General features: G+C 29.0%; 2 protein-coding genes and 1 non-coding gene across 3 annotated transcripts; 2 read left to right on the top strand and 1 right to left on the bottom strand.

Moving 5' to 3' along the window:
* The first annotated feature begins 1,841 nt into the window (after positions 1-1,841).
* Positions 1,842-4,485, top strand: Rexo5 (RNA exonuclease 5). The gene is made up of 9 exons (XM_017901596.1): positions 1,842-1,970; positions 2,035-2,216; positions 2,293-2,539; positions 2,610-2,808; positions 2,885-3,110; positions 3,183-3,327; positions 3,394-3,644; positions 3,737-4,112; positions 4,192-4,485. The coding sequence occupies exons 1-9, from the start codon at positions 1,842-1,844 to the stop codon at positions 4,483-4,485; spliced, it is 2,049 nt and encodes a 682-aa protein (XP_017757085.1).
* Positions 4,486-5,456: 971 nt separating this feature from the next.
* Positions 5,457-11,814, bottom strand: LOC108548592 (uncharacterized protein PFB0145c). The gene is made up of 5 exons (XM_017901615.1): positions 11,706-11,814; positions 11,151-11,487; positions 10,791-11,074; positions 10,599-10,703; positions 5,457-10,381 (listed from the first exon to the last, which is right to left on the bottom strand). Exons 1-5 carry the CDS (start codon positions 11,752-11,754, stop codon positions 5,457-5,459), a joined length of 5,700 nt encoding a protein of 1,899 aa, XP_017757104.1. The 5' UTR covers positions 11,755-11,814.
* A 651-nt stretch (positions 11,815-12,465) lies between these two features.
* Positions 12,466-12,538, top strand: TRNAK-CUU (transfer RNA lysine (anticodon CUU)). The gene has a single exon. It is a non-coding gene; the product is annotated as a tRNA-Lys (tRNA).
* Positions 12,539-18,014: the final 5,476 nt, after the last annotated feature.

The raw sequence follows: 18,014 nt of genomic DNA, 5'->3' as shown, positions 1-18,014 counted from the left end.
TTTATATTTCTTCTGTACATTTTTAAATCAACTCCTGAACGCTTAGTAGTAATTGTTACCACTTGTGACATTACAGCTGAGTTAGATATCAATTAAACAAATTGGTTGCTTTAAAACTAGGCATGTATTTAATTAATTATATTTTACTTAAATAACATGTCCTTGGTTACTCTCTGATTCTTATTCGTGTACTTTGTCTCACACTCGAATTCACAGTAACAGTTTTCCCACTGTTTTTCTCCCATGCACATCGCCATTGCTACCAACCTTTCATTCACGTATCCATTACCAACCTCTGTCTCTCACTGCTACATCGCACGTATAACTTATAGAGTAGAAACTCATACAGTACTATGCTAGATAAATTTGATAAGGTAGGAAACGACTCTATTTAATGGTGGAAAAAAAAGTGTAGACTAATTTCTGTTTATTTTACATACATATTATTGTAAACGTAATATGTAACAGACCTATCAGTAATAATAATACATAATAAATTAAATAGTTTTAAACATATTAGATATATTTTGAGCATAGAGTTAAAGTTGCAGTTTCTGAATGTATGAATTATTATGTATATTCACACTAAATAAATAAGAAGCATCATAGTTCTAAACTTTTTAAATTGCTGATTCAGTAATATTGGAAGTGACACTAAAATGATTTGAAGACTTTAAAGATTTTGATGTGAGGATCCAGATGTAACGTGTGGGTAATGCATCTAGTCTATACTTTATCTGTGGTAACATGTAGTAACATTCAGTATTTGTGGTTTATAAAATCTTATTCTTCTTATGTGGTATTTATTTGTGATTTAATCGAAAACATTAAACTATAAGCTGTATGTCCACCTACAGATTATTTTCTTAAACATTGTTACCTTTTTCAAAGAGAGAAACACTGTGGAAATAATCTTACATATAATCAACAATGGTACTATTTCTAATTATTTTTCATAACAAATATTAGTTATGTGTAGACAAAACCTAAATTACTTGTAATACATTTTGCTCTTTCTTTTTGTTTTAAAGTTTATTTCACTATTTTACTATTCTATAATTGTGCAAACTATTTTTTGAAATTTTGTGATATAAATAAAGAAATTGTGTCTTTACATAGATAATGAAGTCATAAAAATTTGTATTTCTATTATTTCGTTTAAATATATTTATGGATTTATATAATTAAAATAAATCAAACTCTTTTGTACTTTCTATTTTATGTGTAATTTATATACTTATATGAAACATATGCTGTGCCATATATCAAGTGGCATTTTTGATATTTAACAATGGATGGTAACCAAGTAATGGGAATGAAAACGATGAAACTTATTATAGATACATTCTTATAGTGAATATCAAATTAAAAGATTATTGTGTAAACTTTTATCACATGAAATTCAAGAACTTTGTTTCTGAATTTTTATCTGAACAAATGTATTTATTTATCAAGGGTCATATTTAACCCTCATATCCACATTTCTTTTACAAAAATGTATAATATTCCTCTGACATTGTATATCATAGAAATATTTTTTAACTTTCTTCAATTTGCAGGTAAAAATATTTAAAAGTCTGTTTTTAGTAGTAAAGATAAATCACATGTATAAACTCATATATGTATGTATAGCTTATTCAAAAAATGTAAACTATTTCAAATTATTTTGTACAAACTAATTAATAAGTATTTATTGATGTTTATATTTTATAGAAGAAATCATTAATATAGTAATTGATAAATGTCTAAATCATCAATTTACACACAAGCTTTTTTTTACTTATTTCTTTGAAGGTATCTAACTTTAACTTTTTTTAAAAAATATAAAAAAAGAAAATATCATGAAGAATTTAACAACAAAACAATTGCAAAGAATAGAAAAAAAGAAAAAGAAGATGGCTGCACTTCTGGAAATAACTAAATTAAATGATAAAGATAGAGAAGCTAAAATGTTTGCACTGAAGAAAGCTGTTAGTATAATTGACTAAACCGCAATGTATTTATTCTAAATTTCATGAATAAATATCATTTCAGTCCCTAGAAGCTGATCAGTCATCAAATGATACAGACAGTAGTGAAATTTCTATAGAAGAAAATGTCAAACGTAAACGTCCATGTGATGAGGATTTAAAAGAAGCATTTTTAGAGCATTCTACAAAACAAGAAAATATAGAAGGTATAGAAGAATCAGATGCACTTGCTAATAAAAAACCTAGGTTTGTAAACATTAAAATGTTTACATTCTCAATGATATTTCAAAAAGTATACTGATATTTTTGTTTAATAATATAGATTAAGTGGAGATGAGTATTTAAAATTGAAAAAAGAATTGAGGGCACGTAAAGCGCAACTTAAAAAAATACCTCGATTTCAGTTAAAAGCATCTGGTGAAAGTGCTAGTTTAAGTATTAATGTTAAAAGTGAAGATAGAATTCCTATTTTTCTTAGTGATGTGCAACATTTATTATTGTACTCATTACATGGTCATCACTCACCATATATGCCAACAAGATGGTGTCACCTTGAAAAATATAATAGGGTAATGTAAATATTGAAAGAACAAAATTAATTCATGAAGTATGATTAAACATTGGCAAATTTTTATAAAGGTCATGCACACAGTGGTTCTTGTTATTGAAGAACTTTCCTTGTACCATTTTATGGCTTATGAGAGTATGTTTTCAAATATAACATCAAAATTGGAACATCGTTTTGAAGTTGTAACCCCTACAGCATATGGAGGATCAGTAATAGAAGATCTTGCAGCGGTCCCCATTACAGGATTACAAAGTGATAAATTACTTAAACGTATGTGTATCTTGATGCAGTGAAACATTTATTATTATATTACAACATATAAATAATATATTGTAACATGCTTCAGAATATGGATCATGGGAGGCAGCATTACAAAGTAATGGTGATGTAATAAAATTATTACGAACTGTTTTTCCCATGCATGAAAATTCATTAATAAGGGCTAAAAAGTTTCAAACAAAATCTGACTTACCTATTACGGATAAATTCCCTCGAACACAATTACTTTTATCTTTATGTCAAATGGTAGAAGAAAATTATCCTGTTCCTCTAAAGGGTGAACTAGCAAAAAAGTTAGTATTGATAATATAGATATTTTGAATTACTAAATTTTTAGATTGAATTAACAAATGTTTAATGCTTAGATATGGAGATTATATAATGACAAAGGATGTTTATGCAGAAGCTAATGCAAAATCACCAATGTTTGGTTTAGACTGTGAAATGTGTAAAACAACTACCGGAGAATTAGAATTAACGAGAATATCTCTCGTGGATGAAGGAATGAATGTAAGTTCAATTCTGAAATCATTATAATAATTTGAATATACAAATACTATAAAATTGTTATCACAGATTATTTACGATAGTCTCGTAAAACCGGATAATCCGATCACGGACTATCTCACTCGATTCAGTGGTATAACGAAAGAAATGTTGGATCCTGTCACAACAACGTTATCTGATGTTCAACAAACATTACGAAAATTGCTTCCTACAGATGCAATTCTTATAGGCCAAAGTTTAAATTCTGACCTTCATACATTAAAAATGATGCATCCATATATCATTGATACATCTGTAATTTTTAACATTACGGGTGACAGGTATATATTATCTTTTTTATATTGCAATTACGCTATTGCAACATTTATTTTTCTAATTAGGTTATACTAAATATTACATTTAATAATTATAGATGTAAAAAAACAAAATTACAAACACTAGTAAGAGAATTTCTTGGCGAAAGAATACAAGAAAGTAAATCTGGTCATTGTTCAACTGAAGATTCACAAGCGTCTATGAAATTAGTACAATTAAAATTAGCAAATAGTGTGAATTATGGGGATGCTGTGTTACTTGGTCGATGTGATATAGAAGTATTGGAAACAAAAGGAAGAGATGAACTCAGAACTCAAAGACGAAAATATGCCACCTCAATTTTTAAACATGTAACAAAGGATAAAAAAACTGCTGCCATTGTGGGAACCAAAGAAGTTATGAACGAATATTCTCAATATTTAACTTCTTCTATTAATGTTATGGATGATGAAAATTTTAGTAACAATGATCAAGTATGTATCGTAATGTTAAATCAACAATTTCAATTAATAATATATACTATTTGTATTATTATCGGTTTACTCATTACAGGTACGCCTCGTAGTAGCAGATAATAATAAACAGGCTGTACTTAGAGCTTCACAAATAGCTATGGAACATGCCTTTACTTTATGTCATGTTAGAATAGAACGAGAGAAATTGAAAAATGATAAAATAGAAAAGACGTTCCGTACTGTAAATAAATGGGTACATAAATTATGGCAGCACATGGCAGTGAATGGTTTAGCATGTGTTATATTCGCAGGAGAAAATAATGCAGCAAATGGTGCTTGTTTTTTGAATTTGAAAAGAGAAATACCTGAAGATTGTATAATATGTGCTTAAAAATAAAGAAATGTCATTTCTATACTAATTTAAAAGGAAATTATTAAAGAAGTATAACTAGTAATATTGTGAATTATAGAGAAAAATACAAAAACTAGCAAAATCTCGTAACAACTAATTCCTGTTTGATAATTATTTTATAGGAATGTACAAAATGTATTATTGATAAACTTTTCTATTCCCTGTAAATTTAATAGGAATTTTTACAATATGTATAGACTCTGTTGGACAAGAGTACATACATTTTTTGAAATGAATAATCAAATTAAAGGAAATATTAAATATAATTGGATTGATTTTAGTTATTTTCCTATTCAACAACAGAAATCAAGTTAATTATGTTTATAAAAACGATATATTTAATTATAATATGAAACACCCCTAGATTACATGCAAAAATATAGTAATAATAAACATAACAAAGACAGGATTTACAAACAGAAACGAACATACATATCGCTTTATTGTTATACTACATCTTAATTTATCCTGAATTATATTAGTGGATTAACTGTAATAAAATAAGCAAAGTAAACTCGCACGCTTCGCACTTGAACATTTTGCCATTATTATCATAATAATAGTGTAATTTCGATTCAGTGAAATATCGCAGTACTTTGTATTTAATAATGTACATTATTCTATAACAATAAATTACAATTACAATACGAAAAATGATCGCAATTATAAAAATGGAAAGTAAAATAACTCATAGTCATTTATCTTTTAATTGTAAGAAATTATAACAAGAAAAATAACGATATGTAAGCATTAAAAGAATAAATGTTATTGAAATAGTTTTAAAATGACAAGCAATTACGTTAATTATGAAATTAATATATACTTTACAAGATATATTGAGCAGCCATATCTGACTTGAACTATAAAAAGGAATTATTTTGATAAATAATATTTAAAATTGTATTCTAAAACGCCTACAGATCATATTATTTAAGGAAACAATTAAATGTTTAGTACGGTTTATTACAAAATTTATCTTTACCCAATGCTCTTTGTTTTTCCAAATACATTAAATAAGCAGACATAGGCTGGCGTGAATTCCTATTAAGCATTTTTTGCCTAAATGAAGTTACTTTTGAAACTTTCTGTTTCTTTTTAATTTTTTGAATATCAACAACGCTAAATTCAGTCGTACTTCCAGCACAACTTGGTGGAGTAAAATCGTCTTCTACAAATATGTTCTTTATCTTTTTAGGTCCGGACATCGAAGATGGTAATACCTGTTCTTTCATTTCTGATGATTTCTTTTTCTTCAATGATTTCAATGGAGCGTCCGACAGATTTTGTAGAACATCGTCTGGAAGACGTTTAACGCTTTTTTCTTGTTTATCCACTTTATTAGATTCCGTTATTTGATTGTTAGATTTCAATTTCTTAGCCTTAATTTCTTTTTGTTTCTGCATTTTTTCTATGTGTTCCTTTTGTTTCTTCTTTCGCATGTCTTTATTAGCTTTAATACTATCGGCAGTACGTTTTAAAACTTCTAACGCTTCCTCCCGAGCTTTAGAAAATGCAACCGTTTCTGGTCCCTCATCTGAATCTGATAGTGGATCATTAAACTCTTGTAGTTCATTATATAATGTAGTATGTTTCACATTATCTTTTTCAACACCTACTAATAACTTTTTCTTTTTCTTTGATGATTTTTCAACTGAGATATTTTCACCCTGATGTGTAATATCTTTTGATAATTTACGTTTTTTCTTAGGAACTTTTTTAACTAAAACTTCTTCATTTTGTAAGATATCATTTGATAAGGTTTTCTTCTTTTTCTTGGCAACTATTGGTATTTGTTCAGATAATGCTTCATTATCTTGTAAAGCTGTATCTTTTATTAGTAACTTCCGTTTTTTCTTAGGTATTTGTTCATTTGAAATATTATCATTTGGTAAAAAATCTGAAACCTTTTTCTTCTTTTTTGTTACCTTTTTTTCATTTATATTTTCCACAACTGGAATATCTTTAATTAATTTTTCTTCCTTCTTTTTCTTTTTTATTTTGTCACGACTTTCTGATTCTATTTTGATAGTCTTTTTTTGCATTTGTATGTCAGCTTCACCTGTTTTCATTTTTTTCTTCTTTCTCTTTTTCTTATCTACCTTTTCGTCATTATTGTCAGTATTGACATTAAAATTGACATGTTTAATTTGTTCTACAATTTCTGAATCATTATTTTCAGGTAGTATAGAACTAGTTGTTTCTTTCACAGTTGATTGCTTTTGCTTTTTACGTTTCTTTTGGCGATCATTTTCTAATATATTGTCTGCTACTTTAAATAGTTTTCTTTTTAATGAATCGTTTACATTTTGTAATACTTCCGTTTTTTGTTCATTGTCGTCTTCGTTTGATTGAATCTGATCATTATTATTATTAATATATGTTGACTTTTTAGAATTTGTATCTAACTTCAATATTGGTGCACTTTCATTTAATTTTTCCTTTTTCAAGTATTTTGTTGTTGGTGTTTCACTTCCTAAAGTTAATGTTGTTTTATTCAGTTCTGATACCTTAGCTGACATTGGCTTTGAAAGATTTGTTTTTGTTAGTAAATCAATTAATTCAGATGGAAGACTTCTATGTATGAGAGATTCATTGCATTTTATGTTACTTAGTTTCGACAAATTTTGTTCTTCCTGTAGTGTCATATTTTTCTTTTCTTCATCATTAAGACAATCACTTTTGCGATCACGAATCGCAACATTAAATTTGTCTTGTTTAGATAAATTAATTTTTGGAGTACTACATTCCATTGATTTATTAAATTTTTGCATTTTTTTATTGAATACCAGTTGTGATTCATTCATTGATTCTTCTACACCTTCAACGATAAATTCACCGGAGGCGCGTTTTTGTTTCGTCTTTTTTATTTCCAAAGGAGATGAAAAGGACAAATTAGTAAAATTATTTTCTTTTTCACTTACTTCTGTATGATCTGTTTTCAATTTCTTGTTCTTTTTCTTATCACTTCCGATGATATGAGACGAACTTATATTTGCAGATTTTGATTTATTTTTTTCTTTAATAGAAGTATCTGTTACTTTATTTATATCTTTCTCATTCGTATTTTCTTTATTTTCATATTGTTCTTCCTTCTGGTTTGTTTCTTGTTCTATTTCAATCTCACTTTGCATTTGTTTCTCATCATCTCTTTGATCTTCTTTAGTATCCTCTTTCACTAATTCATCATTTTCCATTTCTTCACCTTCCTCTCCACCACTTTCATTAAATTCTTCTAATTCTTCTTCAACTTCATCATCATCAACTACAAAATCTGCAAGATCTGACCCATTGTCATATGGATCTGATGATTCTGTTTCTGATGCTCTACATTCATCTCCTGGTACATCATCATCAGAAAATTTTGAAATGTCTTCACCATGCAAATTATACTCTTTCTGGATATCAGAGTCTATAGTGTTATTAGATTCATTATCGTCATCGCTATTGCTGTCGCTTGCTCCATCAAATAAAAATTTAGGTAATTCCATAAATTTATTTTGCGAATCATCAGAATCAGAAATACTTTTACTTTCATTAGAATCAGATCCAATGTTAGCAACGGTTGAATAATTTCTATTCCATTTTTTCTTTGTAATGGTATCCTCCTTTTCGCAAGATTCAAATTCGTTAGACTCGTTATCTGATTCTCTTGCGAAATTTACATCGAGCTGCTGTAGCTTTACTTTTTTCTTTAAAGAATTATTTAATGATTGGCTTTTCTCAGTGTCTTTGGAATTGGATTTATTTAAAGATTTTCTTTTTTTTATAATTTCAGTTACATTCGGTTCTTCTTGTTTATTATCTATTTCTTGAATTGACTTATTAAGTGATTTTCGTCTTTTTGGACCATTTTTGGATAGTTTATTTTTATTTAAGGATGAATTTTCTTCTGTTTCTATTCCCTCACACGATTCGGATAAATCCTTAGCTTCTATTGATTTTTGAATCAACATATTGGATTTGGAAATAGAGTGTCTATTATTACGTTTTGTCACAGATTTATTTTCATCTACATTTGTTGACATTTCTATGTTTTGTACTGTATCTTTTGAACCTTCTATCATTTCTCTTTTGTCTCTATTTTTATTTTGTTTTATGGTTTTCTGTTCATTAGTACTGGAAGATTTATCTTTGCTTTCATTTAAATTACATTCATCTCCTGATACATCCATTGACAGATCTTCATCATTTTGGGTCTTCATAGAATCTCTTTGTACTTTTAATAGAACTGTATCGTCTGAATCATAATCAAAGGTTTCTTTTTCCTTTTCTTTTTTTAAATTTTCCACAGTTAACCATGACTCTTTATCAACTAGAACAAGATCACATTCACCTTCACTTTCATTTTCTAATTTCTCGCTATTCTTTTCTTTCCATTCAGTAGCAGGAATATCTTGAAATAAATTTGTCATACTTGTATCAGAATCATTTTCATCAACTTCTATGTGTTCTTGACACTTTTTAGATGCTGTTTGCTTAATATCTGATTGTTTTTCATTTGATTCTAGACTGTGTGCACACTGTTTCTTTAATGTTGAAGAGTCACCTAGTACAGAAACTTTTTTTGACTGTTCTCCTCTTTCAGGTTCTCGTTTGACAAATTCAGCCGGAGTCTCTGTAACAATGGAAGAGTTATGATTTTTAATCACATTAGTTACATTAGCTTCATTCATATTAGTTAATGCAGAATCCTCGTGACTGATACAAGTATCTAAGGATTTTGAAGGACTGATTGGATTGCAAGCTAAATTATCTGTTTTATTTATATCTTGTAAATAACTTATATCCTCATGCTCTGAAACAATGGAATGCTGAGTATCTTGAATTAATTTCATATTTCTTGATTTTGACTCTATGTTACTTAATTTAGGAGATAGCATTTTTGTACAATTTGTGTCATCATTTTTGTGCATATTTTCTGATGTACTTGGCTCATCACTTTTATCTTTCTTATCACACTGATCGCTTGTAATTGTATTTTCATCTTTGTTATCTTTCTCAGGCTCTTCATTTTCATTTATACTTTCCTTTGCATTTGAATCATTAAGTTTAGAATTCATATTTTCGTTACATTCTTTAATATTAATTTTACTTGACTCCTCATTCATTTCTATATCAATTTCTGTAGACTTATTATTATCCAATTTTTTTCCATCTTCTGTATGTTCCATCATTTCAATGCTCTCATTTAAGCTTGAATTTGTAGACACATCTATAATACCACCTTTATCTAAATTTTCTTCAAAAGAATTATCATTAACAGAGTCTGTTTCTGTACTCATAACCAATTTTTGCATATTATCAGAATTGTCTTCATGTATTGAAGTATCCAGATTTTCAACTGATAAATTATAAACTACATTGGTATCACTATTAACTTCTATAGAAATATTATCACTTGGCATTCCTAATAATTCTTCAGAGCGACGTTTTAGCGTTCCATTTGTTTCAATACGAAGAGATTTATCTTTTTCTTCAGTTGATTCATTTGCATTTGAACTACTTATAGATAAATGTTTTGGACCTTCTAGTGTATCAGAAATTGCATTTTTAGTCTGTTGTGAATCAATATCAATATCTGTTGTAAGATTTTCTTCATTACTACGACTTTCTTTTTCCACTAATTCATTTGAATCCTCAAGTTTTAATTCTACTTCCTCAGATGTGTTTTGGTTTTCATTTTGTGAAGGTATTTGAGAATCATTATCTACTGATGATTCTACTTGCTTTATAATATCTGTGGATGATGTTTCAATACTTTCTAGAACATCTTTATTATCTGATATCTTTTTATCATCAGTAGATGTACCTTTCTCAACTTCTTCAAAACTATTTGAAGGAAGATTTTCCGGAGTATTGTCGTGTGGTCCCTTGACTGTTGTAAATGTAAATGTAAGCAGTTAGTTTTTATGATGTTTTCTATTTACATATTTATATATTACTAGAATTTCTTGATTATACAAATTTATTAAAAACTTTCTACAAAGAAAAAAAAAGAACAAAAAAAAACAAAACGGCATTTTCATTTATGAATAGTAATCTAATCGTATACATTACGAACTATATATACTATAACAATAAATTAACCTTACCAGAAACATTTTCTTCAGCATGTTTTTCATTTACATTTTTACGACTTGTATCAAGTTTGTGTTGTTTTTCATTTTTTTGTGCAGTTTTAGGGGAATTATCTGAACATAAAACTTAATATGTTATTACTAAATTATGATTTATCAAATTTAAATATATTTTCACAATTATATAATTTAAGAAATGCAATGTACCTGGTTCTTTAACTTCATTAAGATCAGGTAATGTGCGATCTAATGTTACCATAGGAATCTTCATACATTGTCCTTTCTCCTCTATAACCATTGCTTCTGAAGGTAATACCGAAATTCGTCTTCTTGTCTTAATAGGTGAACTTACAAATTCATTTTGATACTTTTCTAGAAGTTTATTTGATACATTGGATTCTGGTTCTACTGAACTAGCCCTTGTACTACGTGTAACTCTTATTGCTGGTGATGGTGAATTTACTTCTGAACCAGCCCTTGTAAGACGTTTACTATAAATAATAAAGAGCAATGTAAAGTAATAATACAAAAATTTATATATATAAATTTTGATTGTTGTTAAAATACCTTCTTCGACTATTTGTCTTATTACTGTTAGGAGGATTATTTCTAGTTTTCTTTGTTGGTGAACCAATATCTGTTTCTGGGATTTCGCTAATATCTGAGGATATAGAATTCATCCTAGAACGCAAAGTTCTTTGATTTTCAGTTGGAGTGGAACTGTCCATGATACTCGTTCGTTGCTTTTTACTTTTTCCAGTTTGTATATTACTAATATTGCTCGCGTCGCTTAAACTGGATTCAGGTGAAGATTCATTTTGTTTAATATTTGGCTTAATTCGAGAGCTTCGACGACGTGGAGAATCAACTGATATTGCTTCAGTTTGAATACGAGTTTTACGACCTAACAATTTAAGAGAGATATGAGGAAAACATAAAATAATACAACCAAACTTTGTAAAATGTTAATTATGCACTCTGAAAGGGTTTAAAACAAGATTTCTTATAAAAGTATATTGTTAAATTGATAGTAGTATAAGATACGATGTCGAATCGACCGTTACATTCAGCGACCGAGTGAACCGCGTGCGCATAGAAACTAAAAAAATGAAAAATACAAACCAGACTTCATGTCTACCTCCTCATCTGAATCTTTTACGCCACGTCGCATTTTTGTTATTGTTTAAAACATGTATTAACAACAACTTGTATAAAAAAAGACAACACTTAATAAGCGAGTACGCATTAACACGTGTTATTATCCAAATTTAAACCAACGATGTACTCAACCTTCACCACATTGCGCGCTGAACATCCGTCGTAGAAAATACATTCAGAGACACCAAGTGACGAAATTTGACGATATTTCAATTTTTTTCGATAAATCCGTTAACAAAATTTTTTCCTTAGTTTAAAGCATTAAGTGCTGTTGTATAATATTATTTGTGTAAAAAAATATTGATTTAATGTAAAATTCAAACGAAAGAACAAAGTCTATATTTTTATATCAAATGCAAGTTATTTTGTATTATGAAAAGCGCGGGAAATTAATCAATAAAATAAATTAGTAAAAAGTAATTGAATATCATGTAACTAAGAAATAGGAAAAAGTCTTACATTTACTTTTAAAACAATTTAAATTTATATAAAATAACAGTCTGTTTGAAACCACAATATTCGTAAGTAATAATGAATAGTTTTATCAAAGGTGTATGTTTTACTGAACAATATTTTATATGTTTGATATATTAATATATATTTACATTAATATTAACGAACAATTTAATGAATTTGATATATTCATTTAATACAATTCATTATTACTGTGAAAATTATCTTTTAGAGTATCTAAAATCTAGATTTTTAAATGTATTATCAACAAGCCTGGCTAGCTCAGTCGGTAGAGCATGAGACTCTTAATCTCAGGGTCGTGGGTTCGAGCCCCACGTCGGGCGATTTCTTTTTTTAAATTATTTTCCATGAAACAAATTGTAATAATTTTATATTATAATTGTAATATTTTTGTTTATTTACAATATGATTGTTTTTTGGTATATCGATATTAGTTTTTACACACACATTTCTTGCATTTGATTTTCTTTTTCCATAAGCGCTTATATTATATAAGACCATATAAATCGTATTGAACAAAAATATTCGATTGACCCTTGCCGTATAAAGATCCTCTGTAATTTCTCTTTTAAATTGAATATCAGTATGACACGAAAATTGATCGTTTACTAATGCAAATTTATTTTGTCATAATTAGGCGTTATTATGAAAAATTTATTTCAAATGTATAATGTTCAAAAGGATATTTCTGCAGAAAAAAAAAAAGAAAAAAAAAACGTTTCTAGACCGATTCATTTAGTCCTTGTAACGCTACCAGTTCACGTGTGCTTGATTACCATCGATAATAGCTAGAACGTCGACTTCGTGCTAAAAAAACGTAACGTCGAGGAGTGCGTTTATTGTGGGAAAGTTGGACTTATAACAAACTCGATAATTCACGTAGTTTATCTTCTTCAACAATTTACACACAATATCAAATTATAAATATTTACGAACAATTTGGACATATTCTGGACAGGAAGAATCATTTTATTTGGAATTTCGTGGTGAAGGCGAAACTAAACTGTGCCGAAAATTGAATATTTGTTGACGTTTGTGAGATTAAACTTTTAACCTATAAACTTTAAAATGGGTCAAGCATAACTAAAAATCGTGGTAAACATGAAAGAATGTACCTCTTTTTTAACTGCAATTAACTAAAGTTGCTTTTGTATTTTGTTGTGAATGAAAATATTTTTGCATTTTTGATCGTTTGAAATTAATAAATGGTATTATTTAGTTATATATATACAAGTGATTTTATTAGAAGATTGGAAATGCAGCATTTTGTGCAGCTCATAGGTAAGTCATCATTATAATCAACATAATTAATGACATAGTAATTAGTTGTTGGTAAATGAATATCAACCAGATGAATATTTCATTTTATTAAGTAATTACTAATATAATATCAAAAAGTAATAAATTAGTTAATTCACAGAGCTATTATTCTTATTACAAATTTTTTTGGAAGTCAATGTAATTATATTTATAATTTAAATTATATTTATTATTATTTTTATAATTTATAACTTAATGTATATACTTTGAATCATGCAATATGACTAATACATATTTATATATTTCCTTGTCACTGTAACAATTTTATAAATTCATTATAAATATTTTTTAAAAATAGGTTTCACCGACAGTAACGGAAGATAAACTGGGACCATAGAAGAAAAACCCGAAAATATGAAAAAATGTTATTCTTAAATAAAGAATATTGGAGCTAGAAATATTCATGTGATACCAAGTGGCTGTGTCCAAAATAAACGATTTATCACCTATGTAATGCTGTACTTGCATTTACGATCATACACTCTCCGCGTCTGACCAATCTGGATGCTTCACTACTTACGAAGCGCGGGTACAGTGAACTTCGTATCATCAAATACAGATCAGCTCATATTGCAAAACATCGAATTTTTAAACCATAAGCTTGTATTGCAAAATATTGGGATTTATTATCGAGAGATCGTGTTACAATATATTAAGACACGAAATCACCAGATCGCATTGCAAAATATTACGATTTACAAATGGCTGCACGTGTCGTAAGAATATTAGAATTAAAAATAACCTATTGAAAATGAAAAACATTACATCTGTAATATATTATACTATTTATCATATATGTATATTACACGTTAAATATACGAAATCTAACCTTAAATTTATTTTTCAATAAAATAATTTATTTAAGTTATCTTTTTGTCAATATTATTTATTATTTTATTTTTCTTTTTTCTTATTGCGAAAATATTTTATACGCTACTAAATAGCGAATGTGCAAACGTATGTAAAAGTGAAGTACTGTTTCATAATTTTAAATTTAGTTTGGTAATGAAAATTTTTATTTACGAATTTTGGAGATAATTTTTTGTTTACAGTGAATCACGATGACGTATCGAAATTTTCCATGGCGCAAGAGTTATCGAAGCAGCACCGAATAGGACATGTCTGCCATGCTGAGATATAAATTCATTTATTGGTTCCTAGAAAGCTACTGATCGATCGAAGTTATTTGCTTTGCGTACAAACTATATAGCAGAGAAAAGGGTTCTTCTTTCTTTAACTTGCGTTACATACTTTCGTTTGTACAGACTTACAAGGAACGGGAAAGGGATAAAAGCGTACTTAACAATAGATTCTTAACGTAGATTATTTATAGTTTGTATAATTTAATTTAATCAATTCTAACTGACTGTATTACTCGTGTACCTTTATTTTACAATTTTGTACACAATTTTGTTAGTGTAGAATATTCGTAGCAATCTGTTACGCGTTTGGTTTCTCTCTTTCGTTTGAGATAGTTTACAGTAGACATCTACGAGTTTAATCCCTGGAATTCATTCAAAATGTCGTATTAAGATCGAAGGTTTAGGGGGGGTCCCTACATTTCTCTGGCGAACTATTTTTGCTTTCCGTTTCGCTGCGGGTGTTATCGACCCTGGACAACTCCTAAACCCGGGATCTTGTACCTTGACCTAATATTACCAGACTTTTAGTAATATTCAGTGTATACTACTGCAGAAGTTCAGATATTACAATAATTCTTAGAATCTAGAATTGTATAGAGAATCACTATAGTATCTATTACGGTCTCACTCACAATGAGACTATGCCAGCAATGCATCTCAATAAATTTTAGAGGTAGTGTATAAAATTATAATAGACCTACAACTGTTTAAAAAGTTACTCTGACTTTTGACAGCTTTGATAACTTCTGAGTTATTTTGATAGTTTCAAACAAGCATTATTAATAAATAGCTAAAATTATTGGTAAAAGATTGAATGAATTGGTAGACAGAAAACTGAGGACGAATCATTGCTACACGATTACTGTATGCTTCTAAAGTAAAGGGTCCTCAATACCATTTAAATCATTTTTCAAATTTTGTTACTACTGTAAACAATGATCAATCCCACTTCTGAATTGTAGGCGAATAATCCCACTTCTGGAATTGTAAAAGGGGGTTCACTAATAATCTAATATTCTAATATTCTAATAGTCAGAACGAATATTCTCTAACGTAAAACTCTCCCGAAGGAACTCTCTAAAGGCACTGTCTAACGAAACTCTCTTAAAGGAACTGTCCTAAAGGAACTGTCCTAAAGGAACTGCCTTGCCTGCGCTCTTGTACCCCTATTTAAACCATTCATTCTGTCCTCATCTATACCCATGCTCTCTTTCCTAATCACGCTTTCCCACGCATTCTTCGTAGCCCGAACACTCAGTGGGTCACGTACCCCAAACATTTAGACTTATCCCTAACTCTCTTCACTCGTAACCGATACTTCCATAAGCATCCCGTTCACACGATCTTTGCGCACGGACACTTATCCTTCCGCACGCGCTCCAGATACTATTCCTATATACGTTCTTACACTACCTCTTCGACTAATCCGAAATATTCTAAAAATAAATGTATGAAATAAATGTACTACAAAGCAGTGGTTACTTCGCGTTAAAGCTTCGAACTGGCGAAAATAACTCCTTGCTTTTCAGCACCGAGACACGAGTGTAGTCTTAGACGAAAATATCTGGTCGACATTTATGTATTTAACAGCGAGTTAAGTGCAAGAATTACGAAAGGAACTGACTCCGGTGTCTATTTAAGAGTTAGAGATACCACTCTTTCTATATAGCAATTCAAAATGTCTGAATTATAGTAATTAAAAACTCAAGGGCTTTAATTTTGAGTTCTTTATATTTAGTTCTGTGTATCAAGTTTTGTATGAAGAAAATTAACTAGGATAGTTGAATATGCTGCTATACCTTATGGGAGAGACATGCATCTGTTTCGTGCGAGACAACCCTCTTCAGACGGTGCATTAAACGTCACACGCAACACATCACTAATTAATCTCCGTAATATCCATAGGAAATACATTCGATATCAAGTACTAACGTTAAATATGAAAATATTATTATTTGCTAAAATTAATAAATGTAAACAAGATCACAGAACAGTTAATAAATTTAATAAATCTTTGTTCGTCAAATGATTACATTGTATTTCGTCAACTCTATGAGTATTAAGAATGATGAAAAATAACGATATAATTATATAATAAATAATTCCATGATCCCATAATTACAAAATGTTTACAAATGATAATAAATAAATTTTTTGGCTAATGAGGAATTTAATTTTGTCCCAATTTCAAAAATAAATACCATTTCCTTTTCTTGAAGCATGAAATTCACGAGGAACTAAATAATTCAAGAATTTAGTTACTTAGTTATAGTAAATAAATTCGTGACAGACTGTGTCAAAAATTCTCAGCCATAAGCGATATCGCGAATGTAATCCTTTGTCTTCCATTTTTATTAATAATTTTATATAATGTGTTTTATTACTAATTTCAGTAATTTTATGTTGCAGGAATGGTCACTCGTTTGCGATGTATTCAACCACGTTGGAAAAGATGTAAACGAAAACGAGAAGGAAAACTACAGTGTAAACTTCCGTGAGAAACTGTTTGGCTCTTCAACTACGTAGTGCACCGAGTGAATCATGAGGAAGTCCGAGAAGTTGCTTGTCTTTATCAATTCCTTTGCATGCAAGTATCTGTATCCCGACTTCCTTCTCTTCTTTCACTGTCCCCGATTCGTGTTATGACCACTGCAGTTTTAAAACGTATTTTTTCTAGCGTGATACAAGTATGTACCATTAGGAAATATTATCTGTACGAGAAAGTCACTATTCAAGATTTCCTTCATCAACAATTTTCCAAGCAAGCTGAATAACCAGTCATTTCAAGATTCTAAATGAAATTAAAATAAATACACATGGAAGGTAATTCTTTAATAATAATTCTTTAGAATCTTTTGCATATAAAAATTAATAATTTTCGTATTTCGATTAAATGTAACATTTATCACTTTTCTATTACAGAGCATATCGTACTTTCACTCTGAGATTCACTCGAAAGTGCATTTCTCCAAATATCATAATATACTTCCATTTCAGGATTAACTCAATTCTACTTTTACAATTTCTGTGATATATATTTTATTTTTAAAATGACTGTTTTAAGAAAGAAATAGTTTTTTTAGATTTTCAGGGATTTAAAATCTTAGGGACTTGAAATCATTATACTAGAAGATTTACGAGAATTCGAACGTTTAGATTGAAACGAGATTATTAACCGAACTTGGCTAATTCGGTAATGCGCTAAAAACGAAGTTACGAAACGCTTTCAACGCAACTCAGAGTAATTATTGGTACACCTTTTTACGATAAGTGTCCCATTGACAAAGGTACGTTGACTCTAATCGCAGGTGCATTGGTTGAAGGCCAGCAGCTCGAT

This window comes from Eufriesea mexicana, unplaced genomic scaffold (genome assembly GCF_001483705.2).
Source record: "Eufriesea mexicana isolate 0111107269 unplaced genomic scaffold, ASM148370v2 scaffold1741, whole genome shotgun sequence".
Taxonomy (NCBI): Eukaryota; Metazoa; Arthropoda; class Insecta; order Hymenoptera; family Apidae; genus Eufriesea; species Eufriesea mexicana.
The sequence above is the reverse complement of the archived record's forward strand: the minus strand, read 5'-3'. Positions and strand labels throughout refer to the sequence as shown.